At 36.1% G+C, this 14598-nt stretch overlaps 3 protein-coding genes across 3 annotated transcripts in view; all 3 read left to right on the top strand.

Annotated features, from left to right (window-relative positions):
- Positions 1-5137: 5137 nt before the first annotated feature.
- LOC308684833 (histone H4) lies at positions 5138-5449 on the top strand (the record flags this gene model as incomplete). The annotated part of the gene is made up of 1 exon (XM_081356161.1): positions 5138-5449. The coding sequence occupies one exon, from the start codon at positions 5138-5140 to the stop codon at positions 5447-5449; it is 312 nt and encodes a 103-aa protein (XP_081212287.1).
- Positions 5450-5567: 118 nt separating this feature from the next.
- On the top strand, positions 5568-7325 carry LOC308684832 (histone H2B). The gene has a single exon (XM_081356160.1). It carries the CDS (start codon positions 6621-6623, stop codon positions 6993-6995), a length of 375 nt encoding a protein of 124 aa, XP_081212286.1. The 5' UTR covers positions 5568-6620; the 3' UTR covers positions 6996-7325.
- A 3780-nt stretch (positions 7326-11105) lies between these two features.
- Positions 11106-14598, top strand: part of kif15 (kinesin family member 15) — a 41059-nt gene continuing 37566 nt past the window's right edge. Inside the window, exons 1-6 of the mRNA XM_081355423.1 lie at positions 11106-11251; positions 11499-11523; positions 13072-13255; positions 13338-13414; positions 13489-13526; positions 14327-14424. Of these exons, the coding sequence (XP_081211549.1) occupies positions 11233-11251; positions 11499-11523; positions 13072-13255; positions 13338-13414; positions 13489-13526; positions 14327-14424 (441 nt within the window). The 5' untranslated portion in view covers positions 11106-11232. The remainder of the gene's footprint in view (positions 11252-11498; positions 11524-13071; positions 13256-13337; positions 13415-13488; positions 13527-14326; positions 14425-14598) is intronic.

The following is a 14598-nucleotide window of genomic DNA, read 5'->3' as shown; positions in this document are numbered from 1 at the left end:
ATAACGAATGACTTACTGGTTGTATCGAATGACAGCAATGTATGTTGGTCATATTTGAACATATCTGGAATAAATAAATACAACATTTTATTAATAGAAAATGTGCAGAGTATATTATATAATTTTGACTGAATTTTACCTTTGCAGATTGCCTTTATAAAATAAGAAAAAAGCCGCTCACTTCTGGGTCAATGCTGATCCTGTTAAAAAAGAACAGATGCTTGCTAAAAGAAGGGAAAGGTATCATTTGTTTTTATTATTTGTATTATTATATTCAATAATATAGGTGCCTGAAAGTACCCCATAGACATACTATGGTGAAGGGAATGCCCCAAAAACCTGGATTGTGCATGTTTATCCTACAATTAATAATACGAGTTGTATGTAATGTTTGTTCCGATAACAATGAGATGTCATAATGTTTGACGTTATTTTTCATGAATGTATAGCCTAGCAGCTCATCATTTAACAGTTTAAACACTTGTTCCAAGACCAATTAAATGCTTCAATGTTTTAATTAATATAATTTGCGATACGAGTTATATGTTCATTCCCATATCAAAATGTTTTAATGTCTGAAGTACTTTTTACATTAATAGCCTATTATATTAACAATAAAATGTGCTTTTGAAGCTATTTGTGTCTGTTTATTGTCTTAAATATTCATAATGTCAAGGGCAGCAGACATGGTCATTTGGCATAACCGGCCTTGGTCATTCGGTAAAACCGATATAGTAAATATTTAAATGAAAGGTACTATACGGTTATCCGGACCACACCTGACCACAACCGCTCTAGGTTGGTCATAACCCCAGTGACGGGTCGGTTTTGGGGCGGGGTTGGGGTAGGTCATCACATGTGGTCCGGATAACCGTATAGTACCAAATGGAATAATATTGTTTTTAATAACTAAAGGAACTACAATAATACAAATATAAAGCAGATAAGGCTTTTTTTTTTTTTTTTTTTTTTTTTTTTACATTTCCCCTTTTCTCCTTTCCCTGTGCAATGTTTTACTTGAATATGTTGGAGTGTTTAGAGTAGTCCAATAAAATGATTACATTTATGAGATCAGTGATAATTAGGGCCCAAGCCCTGAAAGGGCGAAGGCCCTATTGTTTCCGTAAGGATTATTAGGGCCCAAGCCCTGAAAGGGCGAAGGCCCTATTGTTTCCGTAAGGATTATTATTATTTGTATATTTTTATTTTTATTTTTCTTCATTATTATTTTTTTTTTTTTGCCTTTTTGCCACTTTTGGGGCCCTTAACATGCTCAAAAACTCTTGAAATTTTGCACACAGGTCAGAACCCGCGGCCATCAGGGCCGGGCTGAAGCTGGTACCGGGGCGTGGCAGGGGGGCTCGACAGCGCCCCCTGGAATGGGGTCCGAAAACTTGGTCCATAAATCAAACACGCTTGCATGTAATAATATGAAACTCAGTACACATATAGATCTCATCGGCCGAACAACTTTCGTGCTTTCAAAATGCTTTGAAGTCACCCTCTTAATTTTACCCAATTTGCTTCAAACTTTATGTGTATAATGTAAACACACGGCAGATGTAGACCTGTGAAAGGATTATTGATATCTTAGATACTGTTGCCGTGGCAACGCATCAAATTTTAATATTCTTTTCGGATGCGTTTGAGACTCTTAACATGCTTGAAATTGGATGAAACTCGACAGACACATAACACTTATTAGCCAGTAGACATGTGAAAAGTTTCAGAAACGGGCGTGGCAGGGGGGCTCAACAGCGCCCTCTTGAACAGGGTCTGAAAACTTGGTCCATATATCAAACACGCTTGCATGAATTAATATGAAACTCGGTACACATATAGATTTCATGGGGCCGAACAACTTTCCCTCTGTCAAGTTTCACGCCAGCCCAACAGGAAGTCGGCTATTATGGGTTGTTTGGAAAACGCTTGCTGTGGAATGTGATGTACTCCTCCTAGAGAATTCATTCAATCACCTCCAAACTCAGTCAGCATGAAGTAAAGACATTGAGGATGCTAAATTGCGGACGGATTTTTGATATCTCGAACGGTTTGGCCGTGGCGAGAAAACAAATTTATGGCGAGAAAAGAGAGAGACGAAGTGTTATAACTTCTGCATACATTAACTGATCTTGATGAAACTTTAGCAGTGTGTTCGTGGTAAGAGACCGATCAGATGGATGTAACTATTGTGAGTCAAATTTATAGCGCCACCAACTGGCAGCAGGAAGTGTGTCACTTTCAACATGCTTTTGACAAAAGTGGGGGGGTTAGTTTTAACTACAGTTACAAAAATCAGTATTTATATTGGTCTCACTGAGCCGGACAACTTTCTTATTTACAGTCATTAGCTCAGAGCAAAAGGAAGTCAGATATTTTGGTTTGAATGTGGATTTTTTGGATATTTCAGACTATGAGTTTTTAGCTACTCTTCCTAACTGGTTTATTTTATTCACACCAAACTTTTTCAAAATGATAAAGATACATTAAAGATGCTAAATTGTGAACGGATATTAAACATCTCAAACGGTTTTGCTATAGTGAGGGACTAAAGTAATGTACAAAAAGGAAACACTAAAAGCCTCATCTTCTAAAAATGTAATTAAACACCATTTATTTCTATATAAAAGTATAAAAATATCACAACTAAACCCATTTTATTCTTTTTTTTTTCAGTTTAATAAATATTTATAAGTTTAAAAATAGTAATTGTACTATTTAGTCCCATAAAAGTCAAGTCATACATAGGGCTATACTGCCCTCTTGTGTTCAAAATCAGGTAGGCCTATTGTATCTACATAAAAATATACTAGGTATGTGATGGTGAGAATATTTTACCACCGGTTAATCGACGTGTGACACCGCTGGGGGCTTTTGAATCGCCAACTTAAAAACGAAAGTAAAATATGTTCGTCCACACTGACATTGATAGTGGTTGAGCGAGCGTTTCAAATTAATTCCTATGGAAGTAGTAATTAACTGAAAAACGTTCACTCTGTTCTGCTCGTTCCTCGCCGTGGACGCACACCGTTATGAATGCCCGTGCAGCCATGAGCATTTTAGTTTAATTTTAAAATTAGCGCCTTTCGGGGGGTGGATTGCTTGAAATTATTTTACAAAAGCACAATGTTGTGTTTTATTGCGACTGTACACAAAGTTAACACTTTGCAGTTTGAATGTCGTCCTGTATAATGACGGAGTATGTTTTTATGTGTCCACTGTTCAATCGTGCCCACGCCACACACACACACCCACACACAAACACACACACGGTTTACTATCTTTGTGGGGACTCTCAATAGATTTAATGATTTTTATACTGTACAAACTGTATATTTTATCTCCTTACACTAACCCTACCCCTAAACCTACCCATCACAGAAAACTTTCTGCATTTTTACATTTCCAAAAAACTCATTCTGTATGATTTATAAGCTTGTTTACCCATGGGGACCTCTATTTAGGTCCCCACTGTGACACGAGTCCCCATGAGTCTGTGTGCATTCAGGTTAAAGTCCCCACCGGGATAGAAAAACATGAACACACATACACACACACACACACACACACACACACACACACACACACACACACACACACACACACACACACACACACATTCCAGCATTGCAATCTTGACATTGCAGCCTGTTCATTATAGCCTTAATAAAATATAATAATAAAATGGTCAACCTAACATATAAAAATTACACTGCTCTAAATAGTCAGTAGTACAATTCGTATATTCACAGTAAGCACCGCTCCACTGTGAATTTTCCAAGCACATTTTTGCGCATGTGAAGAGGATAATTTTTCCCTTCGATATTGGAATGTGAGTGAAGTACAAAGCATATAATAAACAATAGTTTAGCATCCAAAAAAAGGTAATTATATATATATATATATATATATATATATATATATATATATATATATATAAAATAGGGGGAAAAAAGAATATATATATATATATATATATATATATATATATATATATATATATATATATATATATATATTGTTACATATGTATATATATATATATATATATATATATATATATATATATATATGTGTGTGTGTGTGTGTGTGTGTGTGTGTGTGTGTGTGTCTAATATATATATATATATATATTTAGCTGCGAGCAGCGATGGAGGGCCCAAGCCGGTGACACCGCCACCTCGGTGCCTTTAGTGTAACTAAAGGCACCAGGGTGGCGGTGCCTCCGGCTTGGGCCCGCAATCGCTGCTCGCAGCTATATTTTAATTTAATATTTCTTCTGTGGTACACACTATATACTATCTCAACATCAATGTCAAATCAGTTTTTTTCATGAATAATTATCTGCAAATTAATAATTTTAGATATATTCATGGTTAAACCGAATGACTTTTTTGGTGACAGATTTTGTCCATCTTGTAAAAAATGACAAAAACAGTGTTAATTGATTGTACAAACCACAAAATCTTATTGTTAACACCTAGGTAAACTAAAAAATGGTTTCAAATATAGTTATATCTCCATTCTATTTTTTTACACTTTTAAAAACCTTATTCGTCAATGACCCATTTACAGGTAAAGCTTCTTTTCATCTTCAAACAGTTTTCCCAAACAAGACTACAGTGGTTGTTTTTTCCAACTCTTCTTCCAGATACTCCCTAAAAGTGGTCTGTTTTGAAACTTTTAGCGCAAGTTCAATGCCAACTTTAGAGATTACTCTTATACAGGTGCAAGTTCAGCTAAAGGTAGACATACAGTTTAAACCACTGAGGCCTGGAATCATTTATATTCTGCAAATATATCTGAATTGTCTAATACAAAATGTACTATACTGTACTTCTAGATTATCACATTTCATTAGCATTCAGTATCTCTGTATATTATATGATGATATTATAACATCCTCTTCATCAAATGAAATAAATCTTAAAAACATTAAAGAATTCGGACAGGCCTCGTTAGATTATGGTTTGGGTTAAACCACATTGTTTTGTGCTGGAACTATATCGAGGGAGGGGCGTTTTGTGCCTTGTGACGCGGTCTTGGTTTCTATCAGGTCCTGTAAGTAACTATAAAAGGCCTCCTTGCAACGTTGAAAGTACATTTCTTGTCATCGTTTGACTGGAGTTCGTGAAACATGTCTGGAAGAGGCAAAGGCGGTAAAGGACTCGGGAAAGGAGGCGCTAAGCGTCACCGTAAAGTTTTGCGCGATAACATCCAGGGAATCACCAAACCCGCCATTCGTCGTCTGGCTCGCCGCGGCGGTGTCAAGCGCATCTCCGGTCTGATCTACGAGGAGACCCGCGGAGTGTTGAAGGTGTTTCTGGAGAACGTGATCCGAGATGCCGTCACCTACACCGAGCACGCCAAGAGAAAGACTGTCACCGCCATGGATGTTGTGTACGCGCTGAAGAGACAGGGACGCACCCTGTACGGCTTCGGCGGATAAACGCCTGAAACCAGGAGAAACTACTCAAACCCAACGGCTCTTTTAAGAGCCACACACACTTTCAGTTAAAGAGTATTGCCACATCAGTGTTAATAATTAATGCTTTTCTTGAAAGTAAACGTTACAATTCTAATTTGTTTTCGGATAATTGATAATTCTGCAGGGATAGTTTTGATTTGTCTATAATGGATATGTGACCCTGGACCACAAAAGTCACGAGTAGCACAAGTATTTACGGCAATAGCCAACAATACATTGTATGGGTCAAAATGATAGATTTTTCTTTTGTCAAAAATTAAGTAAACATTATGTTCCACGAAAATATTTTGTAAATGTCCTAACATATGAAACACTTATTTTGTGAGTGAATGCAGCACAATTGCGAACATAAATGGACAAATTTAAAGTTGATTTTTCTCTGTTTCGATTTTTTTGGCACCCTCAGATTCCAGATGTTCAATAGTTGTATCCCGCCAAATATTGTCCTATCCTAACAAACCATACATCAATGGAAAGTTTATTTATTCAGCTTTCATATGATGTATAAATGTTTTGTGGTCCAGGGTCACATAAGGTTCACTGTATAATTGCATTAAAGTCGCACAAAAAATTGAGTTCTATAAACTTTTCTTTCAGAAGCACATTTCCTAGAGATTCACCACCTATTGGGCTTTAAAGTGATTTACAGAAACAAGAAAAAAAGAGAAAATGGTGAAAATAAAAGTGAAACGTCAGCGGTAAAGGGGCTTTGAGAGACTCTCTGGTATAAAAAGCTGTTTTTAAAGGAATTTTATCGTTGCTATTATTAATTCCCTTCAAAAATGAGTTTTCAGATTACACGATCATGCGTAATATTTGGCTTTTTCTTAAAAATTTTATCAAAACGAAAATAAATAGCGGGAAATGAACAAAGGAAACAGTGTCCTGTGGCGTGTCACTCAAACATTTGGCGGTAGGAGGGGCTATCATTTAACCGCTCGTGATTGGCCCTTTTTCCTCTCGTGATTCTTTGAGTTGTCCAATGAAATACGAGTTTATGGGTTTGGTCTATGAAAACAGGCAATCAGCAGATTCTCGAATCTCTTTGAAAATTAACATAAGAAGCGAATAAATGCCTCTGTATCGCACTGGATTTTACACTGATTCGTCAGTTTTCTGATCACTCATCATCATGCCTGAACCAGCAAAGTCCGCGCCTAAGAAGGGCTCCAAGAAGGCCGTCACCAAGACCGCCGGTAAGGGAGGAAAGAAACGTAGAAAGTCCAGGAAGGAGAGCTATGCCATCTATGTCTACAAAGTCTTGAAGCAGGTTCATCCCGACACCGGCATCTCCTCCAAGGCGATGGGCATCATGAACTCTTTCGTCAACGACATCTTCGAGCGCATCGCCGGTGAATCGTCTCGCCTCGCGCACTACAACAAGCGCTCCACCATCACTTCTAGAGAGATCCAGACCGCCGTGCGTCTGCTGCTGCCCGGAGAGCTGGCCAAACACGCCGTGTCCGAGGGCACAAAGGCCGTCACCAAATACACCAGCTCGAAGTAAAGCGGGGTCTTAAGACTTCAGCTACCACAAAGGCTCTTTTAAGAGCCACCCACCCTATCCATTTAAAGAGTTTCTGTTGATTGTTGCTGTTTAAACGGTGAAAAATTGCATCTTCTGATATTTGATCCATTTCATCTCACTCTTTCTCTCACCTGATTCGAATGTCTCTTTTTAAGAGCCACCCATTTTCTCAAAGGTAGAAAAACACGTTTTGTTATAGTGGTTGAAACATCCTGATACCCATCAATAATAGAAGTGGTCTAAACATAAATAAATGTCCATACATAACAAATAATAAACAAGGTTCCCACGGGTCCTTGAAAGTTTGTGAATCTGAAAAAAAAAAAAAAAAAATTCAAGGCCCTGGATACTTCTTGAAAATTAACATATAGCCTATAGAGGTCCTTGAAAGTGCTTGAATTTATTTTGTGCAAGAAGTTTTCTGGAAAAAAATCCATATTTCCTCCGGTCCGCTAATGTGTTATTTCGCCAACACTTCGTGGCCTATGCACACTAGCTTGCTTAATTTACGTTAGTTACGCGCATTTATTCGTTACGTTACGTGTTTCGCGTTACACGCGCACAAAACTATTACGATGGTACCTCAACGTTTTTACAGACACACTGAAACATTGCAAAAATAGTCTGAAACCGCTGAAACACGATGCCTGGAAAATGCAAGTTTCAAGATATTTAGCTCAACAAAGAAGATTACAAAGAATGCTTGTGAAGGTAATGTAAACCCATAAGGCAAGAAAAGCTTAAGAGCATATTCATACATATATCTTAAACCTTCTGGTTACATGAGCCTAATTCTTTCCAATAAAATCCAAAATCCAGATAGGCCTAATTTAAGAATTCAGTATAGGATGTACCGAATATTCTTCAGTTTTATGCATAATAGAAAACCAGATCTCTGTCATATGGCCAAAAATAAATTGTGCTCTTTTGCATAGTTGTGTTTGACCCATGAAAACTGTAACAATGTATCTTAAGAGGTAACACGATGTAACCTTGCTCTCTCTTGATATGTGTCCCCACATTAAGTCCTTCAATTTGAGGGTATTGGACCTGAAAAGTCCTTGAAATGTACTTGAATTTGGAGTTAACCAAGGTGTGGGAACCCTGAATAAAATTAAATTAAAATCCATACCTACCCGACCCTACATTTCAAAAAGCGCTTCAGATGTTTTAGAATCTGTTGCAAATACCACATTCAAAACTAAATATGGTAAATGTAGAAAAACGTGTTGTAAATTGGTGGATTTTCTAAACTGTAATTTGATCCGTGTTTCATCCAAGGCTGTTTTTTTGTTATTCAGCGAAAATGACAAATTTAAGAAAGCTTTATAGTGTACACTGTAAAAATAAAAGGTGCCTGGAGGAACCTTTTGGGGTTCTTCACTTTGCCACACCGGCGGAACCGTCTGTAGATCCTCTAGGCACCCTTTAAAAAGGGGCGGTTCTCTGAATACCCACACAGGTTTCCTGAGGAACTCTTATATTAGGCACTGTGTGGAACCGCTTTGGGTGCCTCCAGGAACCAAATTTAATTTTTTAAATATTTAATTTCATGTTGTTACTATGGTTACTTCTATTTCAGCTTTCAGACTTCTATTATAAAAAACAAATTGAACCAAATACAAAATAAGAATTGTTTATTACATATTTTATATTAATTTTTATACATACATTTGCATGCACATGGGGAAAAAAGCTAACTATAGATTAATATCAATGAATACACAAAAAAATAGTATAATACATAAGCAACATGAATAATCAACCATGTATATACAATAGGCTATACAAGAAAAGACATCTCAACAAAATGCATGGAAACACATGTTCCATGAAATAAATCGATGTAAAAAAATTAATTTTGACTAATTAAAAATGTCAACCTTCACTTAATTTTAAAACATTTGTGTTTCAGTCCGATGGTAAGTCTGACATCACTGTTTCCAAGTCCAAAAGCTCTATCAGATGTCAAAACCAAACAAACAGTGCTAATATGCACTCATTGTGCCGTAATGTTCCTGAAAATTATGATCCCAACCTTTATCTCTATACCGAAATCTCTGATGGTTAGTTATTCAGCTATTTTGAATCATAAAATGTTGAAGTCTGGGATGCCGTGAGACTGGAGACTGTAATGTACACTATGGCTTTTGAAAAGCTTAAATGTGTGACAACAGTGTTCATAAATGGTTGTTGAGTATTCTCATGAAACAAGAGGAAGTAGAAGTAGAGGCTTCGACCCGGAAACAGTATTAAAGAACAATTCCGGTGAAAAATTAACCAAGGGGTAATTAACACATGGTTACCGAGTCGATCGTTCTCTGGGATGCGTTTTAATGATAATCGAATGTAAAGAGTTTTATCTCTAAAAATAGATTAGCTCATAATGCTAGTATATGGGGCAGAGAATAAGTAAAAGTAAATCGCTAGTTAATACCACTAACAAGGCTCAAAATAGCCTCAAACTAACACGGTAGCATAATGAGGGTCTCTACATCCAAGCATGGAGAAGTTTGTAAGTGTACAGACAGTTTAATAAGAAGATACTTTATAAAGACAGTACATTACGCGTATACAGGCAGGAAAACAGTCTCGATAATTTCCATTTGTTCATTAGATCAACGTAGTTAGCATCGTGGCTAAAACCTTCATACCAGATACTGTGCAATAAACAGGTGGTATACACTGTAAAAACGTTGTACCGTTTAAATACACATTTGTGAAATCTCAATTTTAGCCCTCAAATTTTCTTAATTTCTAAATGATGTACTGTTCTGGAATTAAAGCATTCTTCAACTTAATAAAATCAAGGTCATTATGTAATAATTGCTACATCATGAGAAATCTACATACTAATGTGAATCAAGTTTACTATAGGCCTCTATGCCTCGTATTCTCAAAACAGTAAACACAAATACGTCTCACCCAGTTCCCCAAAAATCCTATTTTTAGGTCAAAATGAAGCTTTACACTCAAAACCATTCACTCTTGCTGAAAAACCTAACTTTGCCCTCAGACAGGACACACAAGCCCTCAAAATCACACACACTACAACATAGTCTAACACACTGGTGCAATAAATTCAAAACAACATTTCCAAAACTGGTAAGTGTCGTAGATTTTTCCCTAAACCTAACTAAGTCCTCTCATCTGACCTAAGTCTACCGGGGCCGTCTCCAATCGACCAAAATGTCCCCACAAAGATGGTAATATTTTAAATCCTTGTCCTTGTGGGGACATTTTTTGTCCTGATGAGTAAAATGGCTTAAAATCATCCGTTTATACGTTTTTAAATGTAAAAATGCATAAACTTTTCGGCTAGGGGATAAAATATAGATTGTACCATAAACATAATTGTCTGGGAGGAGGAGGAGGAGACGACAACTTCTCAGCTAGGATTTTCTTCATTTATATAGCGCTTTATACAATACAGATTGTTTATAAAGCATCTTTACAGTGATAACCGGAAAATAATGCATTTTGGCTGTTCATCTCAAGTCAGATTGTACAGATCATCACCACGGATTATGTCTTTAGAGAAGCAAAGAGCTGAATGCATTTTGGTGAACTATATTGTAAACTGTTAATGAATTTACAATTTTGACATTGAATTAAAAAACAAAATGTAGTAAAATGTTGTCTGTCATGTTATTGGCTTATGGATATTTGTATTGAACATACTCAGTTTTTTTTCAGTGAATATAGAGCAAAATGTTAAATAGTAGATAAGTATTTGCTTAAATAATTTTGCTTAAATAAAATTTATAAGTATAATTGCAGTATAAAAATGGTTCAAGTAATTCACTGAGAATATAACTAGTAAATTTAATTTAAATTGCATCATAGTTCCTGTATTTGGTTCCTGTTTCATCAGTTCCCTATGGGTTTCTAAGTATTCAGGCTACCGAAGTATGTTCATTGTCAATGTTCACCATCTGTTATTTCTTCATAAACACAAATAAATATTTTTAAAAAAATACTCGGATTACGCTTGAGAAACTGGTATTTGGCAGAACCGGACAAGATAATGAGCACTGATGGAGAAAATATGCAAGTGCAGTGAAGAATGCAGGAGTTCATGCCTCCAGAAGAGGGCAGTAGTGCGACATCCAGGTTACGAGCTGCCCTTAAAACACAAAGAAGAAGAACAAGAACAAGGCGCCAAATTTTGTATCCTATTTTTTTACAGTCTATGATCCTTCACTAAGAATGAATCATGAATCTTAAAGGCAAAGGTGAGGATTATTTATTCATGCTATGAGTTAATGTAGCGATCTCAATCTTCGCATATGATGCTAAAGCAAATAGCCGAAATGTTTACTAAATGTTTAATGTTTGTTACATCGAATAAACAGAAGATATCTACTGTTGGGGTCGAGTACACGTTACTGTTTACTGACGAGCTTTGTTGTCGTTAATATTAGCACCATGTTTACTATAGTTGTGTTATAATTGTGTTTTATCATTTATGTTTCCTTTCAGGAACCGCGGAATCAAATATCAACAGGTACATAAATAGACACACACAGCCAAAAGATAGTAAACACTGCTGACTGCTAACACTGAGCTCACGTTAAAGAATGAAACGATTTCCGCTAGCAATGTTTTATACCATTATCTACACCGAGCAGTGCTGGGTAGTAACTGATTTACATGTTAATATGGATTACGTAATCAGATCCCCCAAATTTTTTTGTTTACATTACATTATTTTTTTGTTAAGATTACATTACACTTTTTAAAAACTCGTAATCACACTACAGCTATTTTTCTATTGAGTAAATGGTTACATGTTATTCTTACAATAACAGTAAATTATGCTATGCATTGATTGTACCTCTTTGTTATTTTTAAACATTTTCTTTCTAAAAAAAAAAAGCCTATACTGTTTATATCCGTTCAGAAGGTCTTCCAGGTAACAGTTACACAGACCAGCCACTATCACTGAAAACTGACAACCACAGCAAATTTTGATCATTTCATTTTTAGGAAGTGTTTTCCCATCATTGCATGTCTAATCAGCTCCTGATGAGCACATTAATTATTATTTGAATGATCTTTCAGTGAGTTATTTAACCATGTATATTTAAATGATCGTCATTACATGTCTACATGCAATACAGTGATTCTTCAACTTTTTTGTTAGCTGAACCTCTTTGCCCTAATGCATTTACTGGAAGGAAGCCCTTATATTTTAAGTTAATAGGTCAATAATACAAATAAGTCAATAATAATAATAAAATGAAGTTCATGGTTTTCTGATGTCGGTTAATGGTCACATGACATGCAGGGAAAAAATAAATGATGATTATTATTTTAGTAAATGTTTTATTTTGATTGTTTTCATTATTATTATTTAATAGTTTATTTATTTATTTAAATTTTTACTTGATAGCTTTTCATTAAATTCACGAACCCCATTCAGGAAAACCCTGACATAATGTAATAGTTAATGCACTTCCTGTTGTTGTTAAAGATTGGAATATATTTTCTTTCTCTTTGTATTTTTATATCAATAATGTACAAGATTATCCTATCCAGATCAATGTGATAAACGAGTTTGGTCAAAAGTAATCAAAAAGGAGTCAGAATACATTACCTAAATTGAGCAATCTAGATTACATTACTAACTACAATTTTTGTCATGTAATTTGGGATCAGCAACTAAAAACTATTTGTAAGTAATCTACCCAGCACTGCCATTCTATCAGGTAACTGAGAACACACAGCGTTTATCATGCTGGTCGGTTGACATTTGTCTGGTAGAAACAAATTAATTGTGCTTTTCTTCCCCTTATTTTCGCTGGTCATTAAACTGTCACTCCGCTTTTGAGCACAGATCTCAACTTTGATGGTTGTAGTTCATGAATGTGTTGGAATACAGACTGGTTTCTCTTTTTAAAGAAGACAGATTATTGAAGGAGTGAACGCAGCTTAAAAAAAATTGTGTAAAATTATCATACAAATTTGTATGGTTGCATCCCTTTATACTGAATCAAACAGATGTGTGTTCTACCGTCCGAGACTCATTTCCTCCTCTAACGTCCTCATGCAGTGATGGAGATGCCATCAAGGTGTTTGTGCGGGTACGGCCGCTGACTCAAGGCTCTGGGTTAACAACAGACGGCGATCCCAGTCTGTGCCTGACCGTGAGCTCACCGCACACTGTCAGACTGCACTGCAAACCAGAGCCTCGGACCTTCACTTACGACCATGTGGCTGACATGAACACAAGCCAGGTGAGACAGGGCTTCAGAAGTGTCTTCTCTGGCTGAAGATCAGTCGAGGAACATCTCATCCACTGCTCTTTGTGTCTCTCAGGAGGAGGTGTTCTCCAGCGTGGCTAAAAACATTGTGGAGTCGTGCATGAACGGATACAACGGCACCATTTTTGCATAGTGAGTTCCTGTGTGGTTCCTGTTTTAAAAATGTTAGAGCCTTGTCGATTCATGACGTTGTATTTGTTTTTCAGTGGACAGACAGGCTCAGGAAAGACCTTCACCATGCTGGGTAAGTGCTGAGAACTAGTCAGCTTTTGACTGTGTGCATGCATAGCAAACATGAAGTAGCTCCCAAAAAGTATTTAGACACTTGAGCTACAATTAAAAATGGTTGGTAACACTCACTTTACAATAAGGTTCATTAGTTGATGCATTAACTAACATGAACTAACAATGAGCAATACATTTGTTACTATATTAGTTAATCCTTGTAAATGTTAGTTAATTCAAATCCAGCTGTTCATGTTAGTTCACAGTGCATTAACTAATGTTTACAAATACAACCTTTGATTTTAATAAAGTATTCGTAAATGTTTAGATTAATCAACTAATATTAATAAATGCTGAAGTATTCATTCTTAGTTTGTTAACTGAGGTATTTAACTAATGTTAAATAATGAACCTTATTGTAAAGTGTTACCAAATGTTTTAATAACATTGCAATATATAAGTGGCATTTGTTTAGAAGATACTGTAAGCTCAAGCTATTTTTGTAGTTTTTGTATCTTATTTTGTAGTTGTCAAATGCTAGTTCATATGAGTTTGATGTAATTAGAATATGAATTATGAGTGAACTTGAAGGGAACCGACTGCATTCATGCACTACAAATAACAACCGCTGACACCGGTCATTTAAAAATATCTCAGAACAGTAAAGCTGTGAGAACAGTTGTTTGGTCAGATGAAGTTTTTTGTTATCTAATGTGTTGTCAATTATATGTTTCAAGTGTGACTTTTCCAGGAGTTTCCATTTACTTCTTTGGGAGCACTGTAAGCATACAGACGGGTGTATGTATTTTGTGTCTGCAGGACCCTCAGAGCTGGATAATTTCTCCGATGAGCTGCGTGGTGTGATTCCTCGTAGTTTTGAATACCTCTTCTTCCTCATCAATCGAGAGGTGGAACGGGTGAGACAAGTTTCAATAAATGTCAAATAATTCTAGATTAATTTAATGTTACCAATTAATTGCACATTCATTGAGGTATCTTGCTGTTTAAATAAACTATGTGTGCATGGGACTCTCAAGAACCTCTCATTCAGAAACAGCTCAAAACTTGGAAATTAGTGAAATTTATGTTGT

This window comes from Scardinius erythrophthalmus (assembly GCF_964197995.2).
Source record: "Scardinius erythrophthalmus genome assembly, chromosome: 24".
NCBI classification, from domain to species: Eukaryota; Metazoa; Chordata; class Actinopteri; order Cypriniformes; family Leuciscidae; genus Scardinius; species Scardinius erythrophthalmus.
The sequence above is the reverse complement of the archived record's forward strand: the minus strand, read 5'-3'. Positions and strand labels throughout refer to the sequence as shown.

Bases quoted from the DNA above. Each gene is read 5' to 3' on its own strand.
- LOC308684832 (XM_081356160.1), top strand. From the start codon at position 6,621: ATGCCTGAACCAGCAAAGTCCGCGCCTAAGAAGGGCTCCAAGAAGGCC.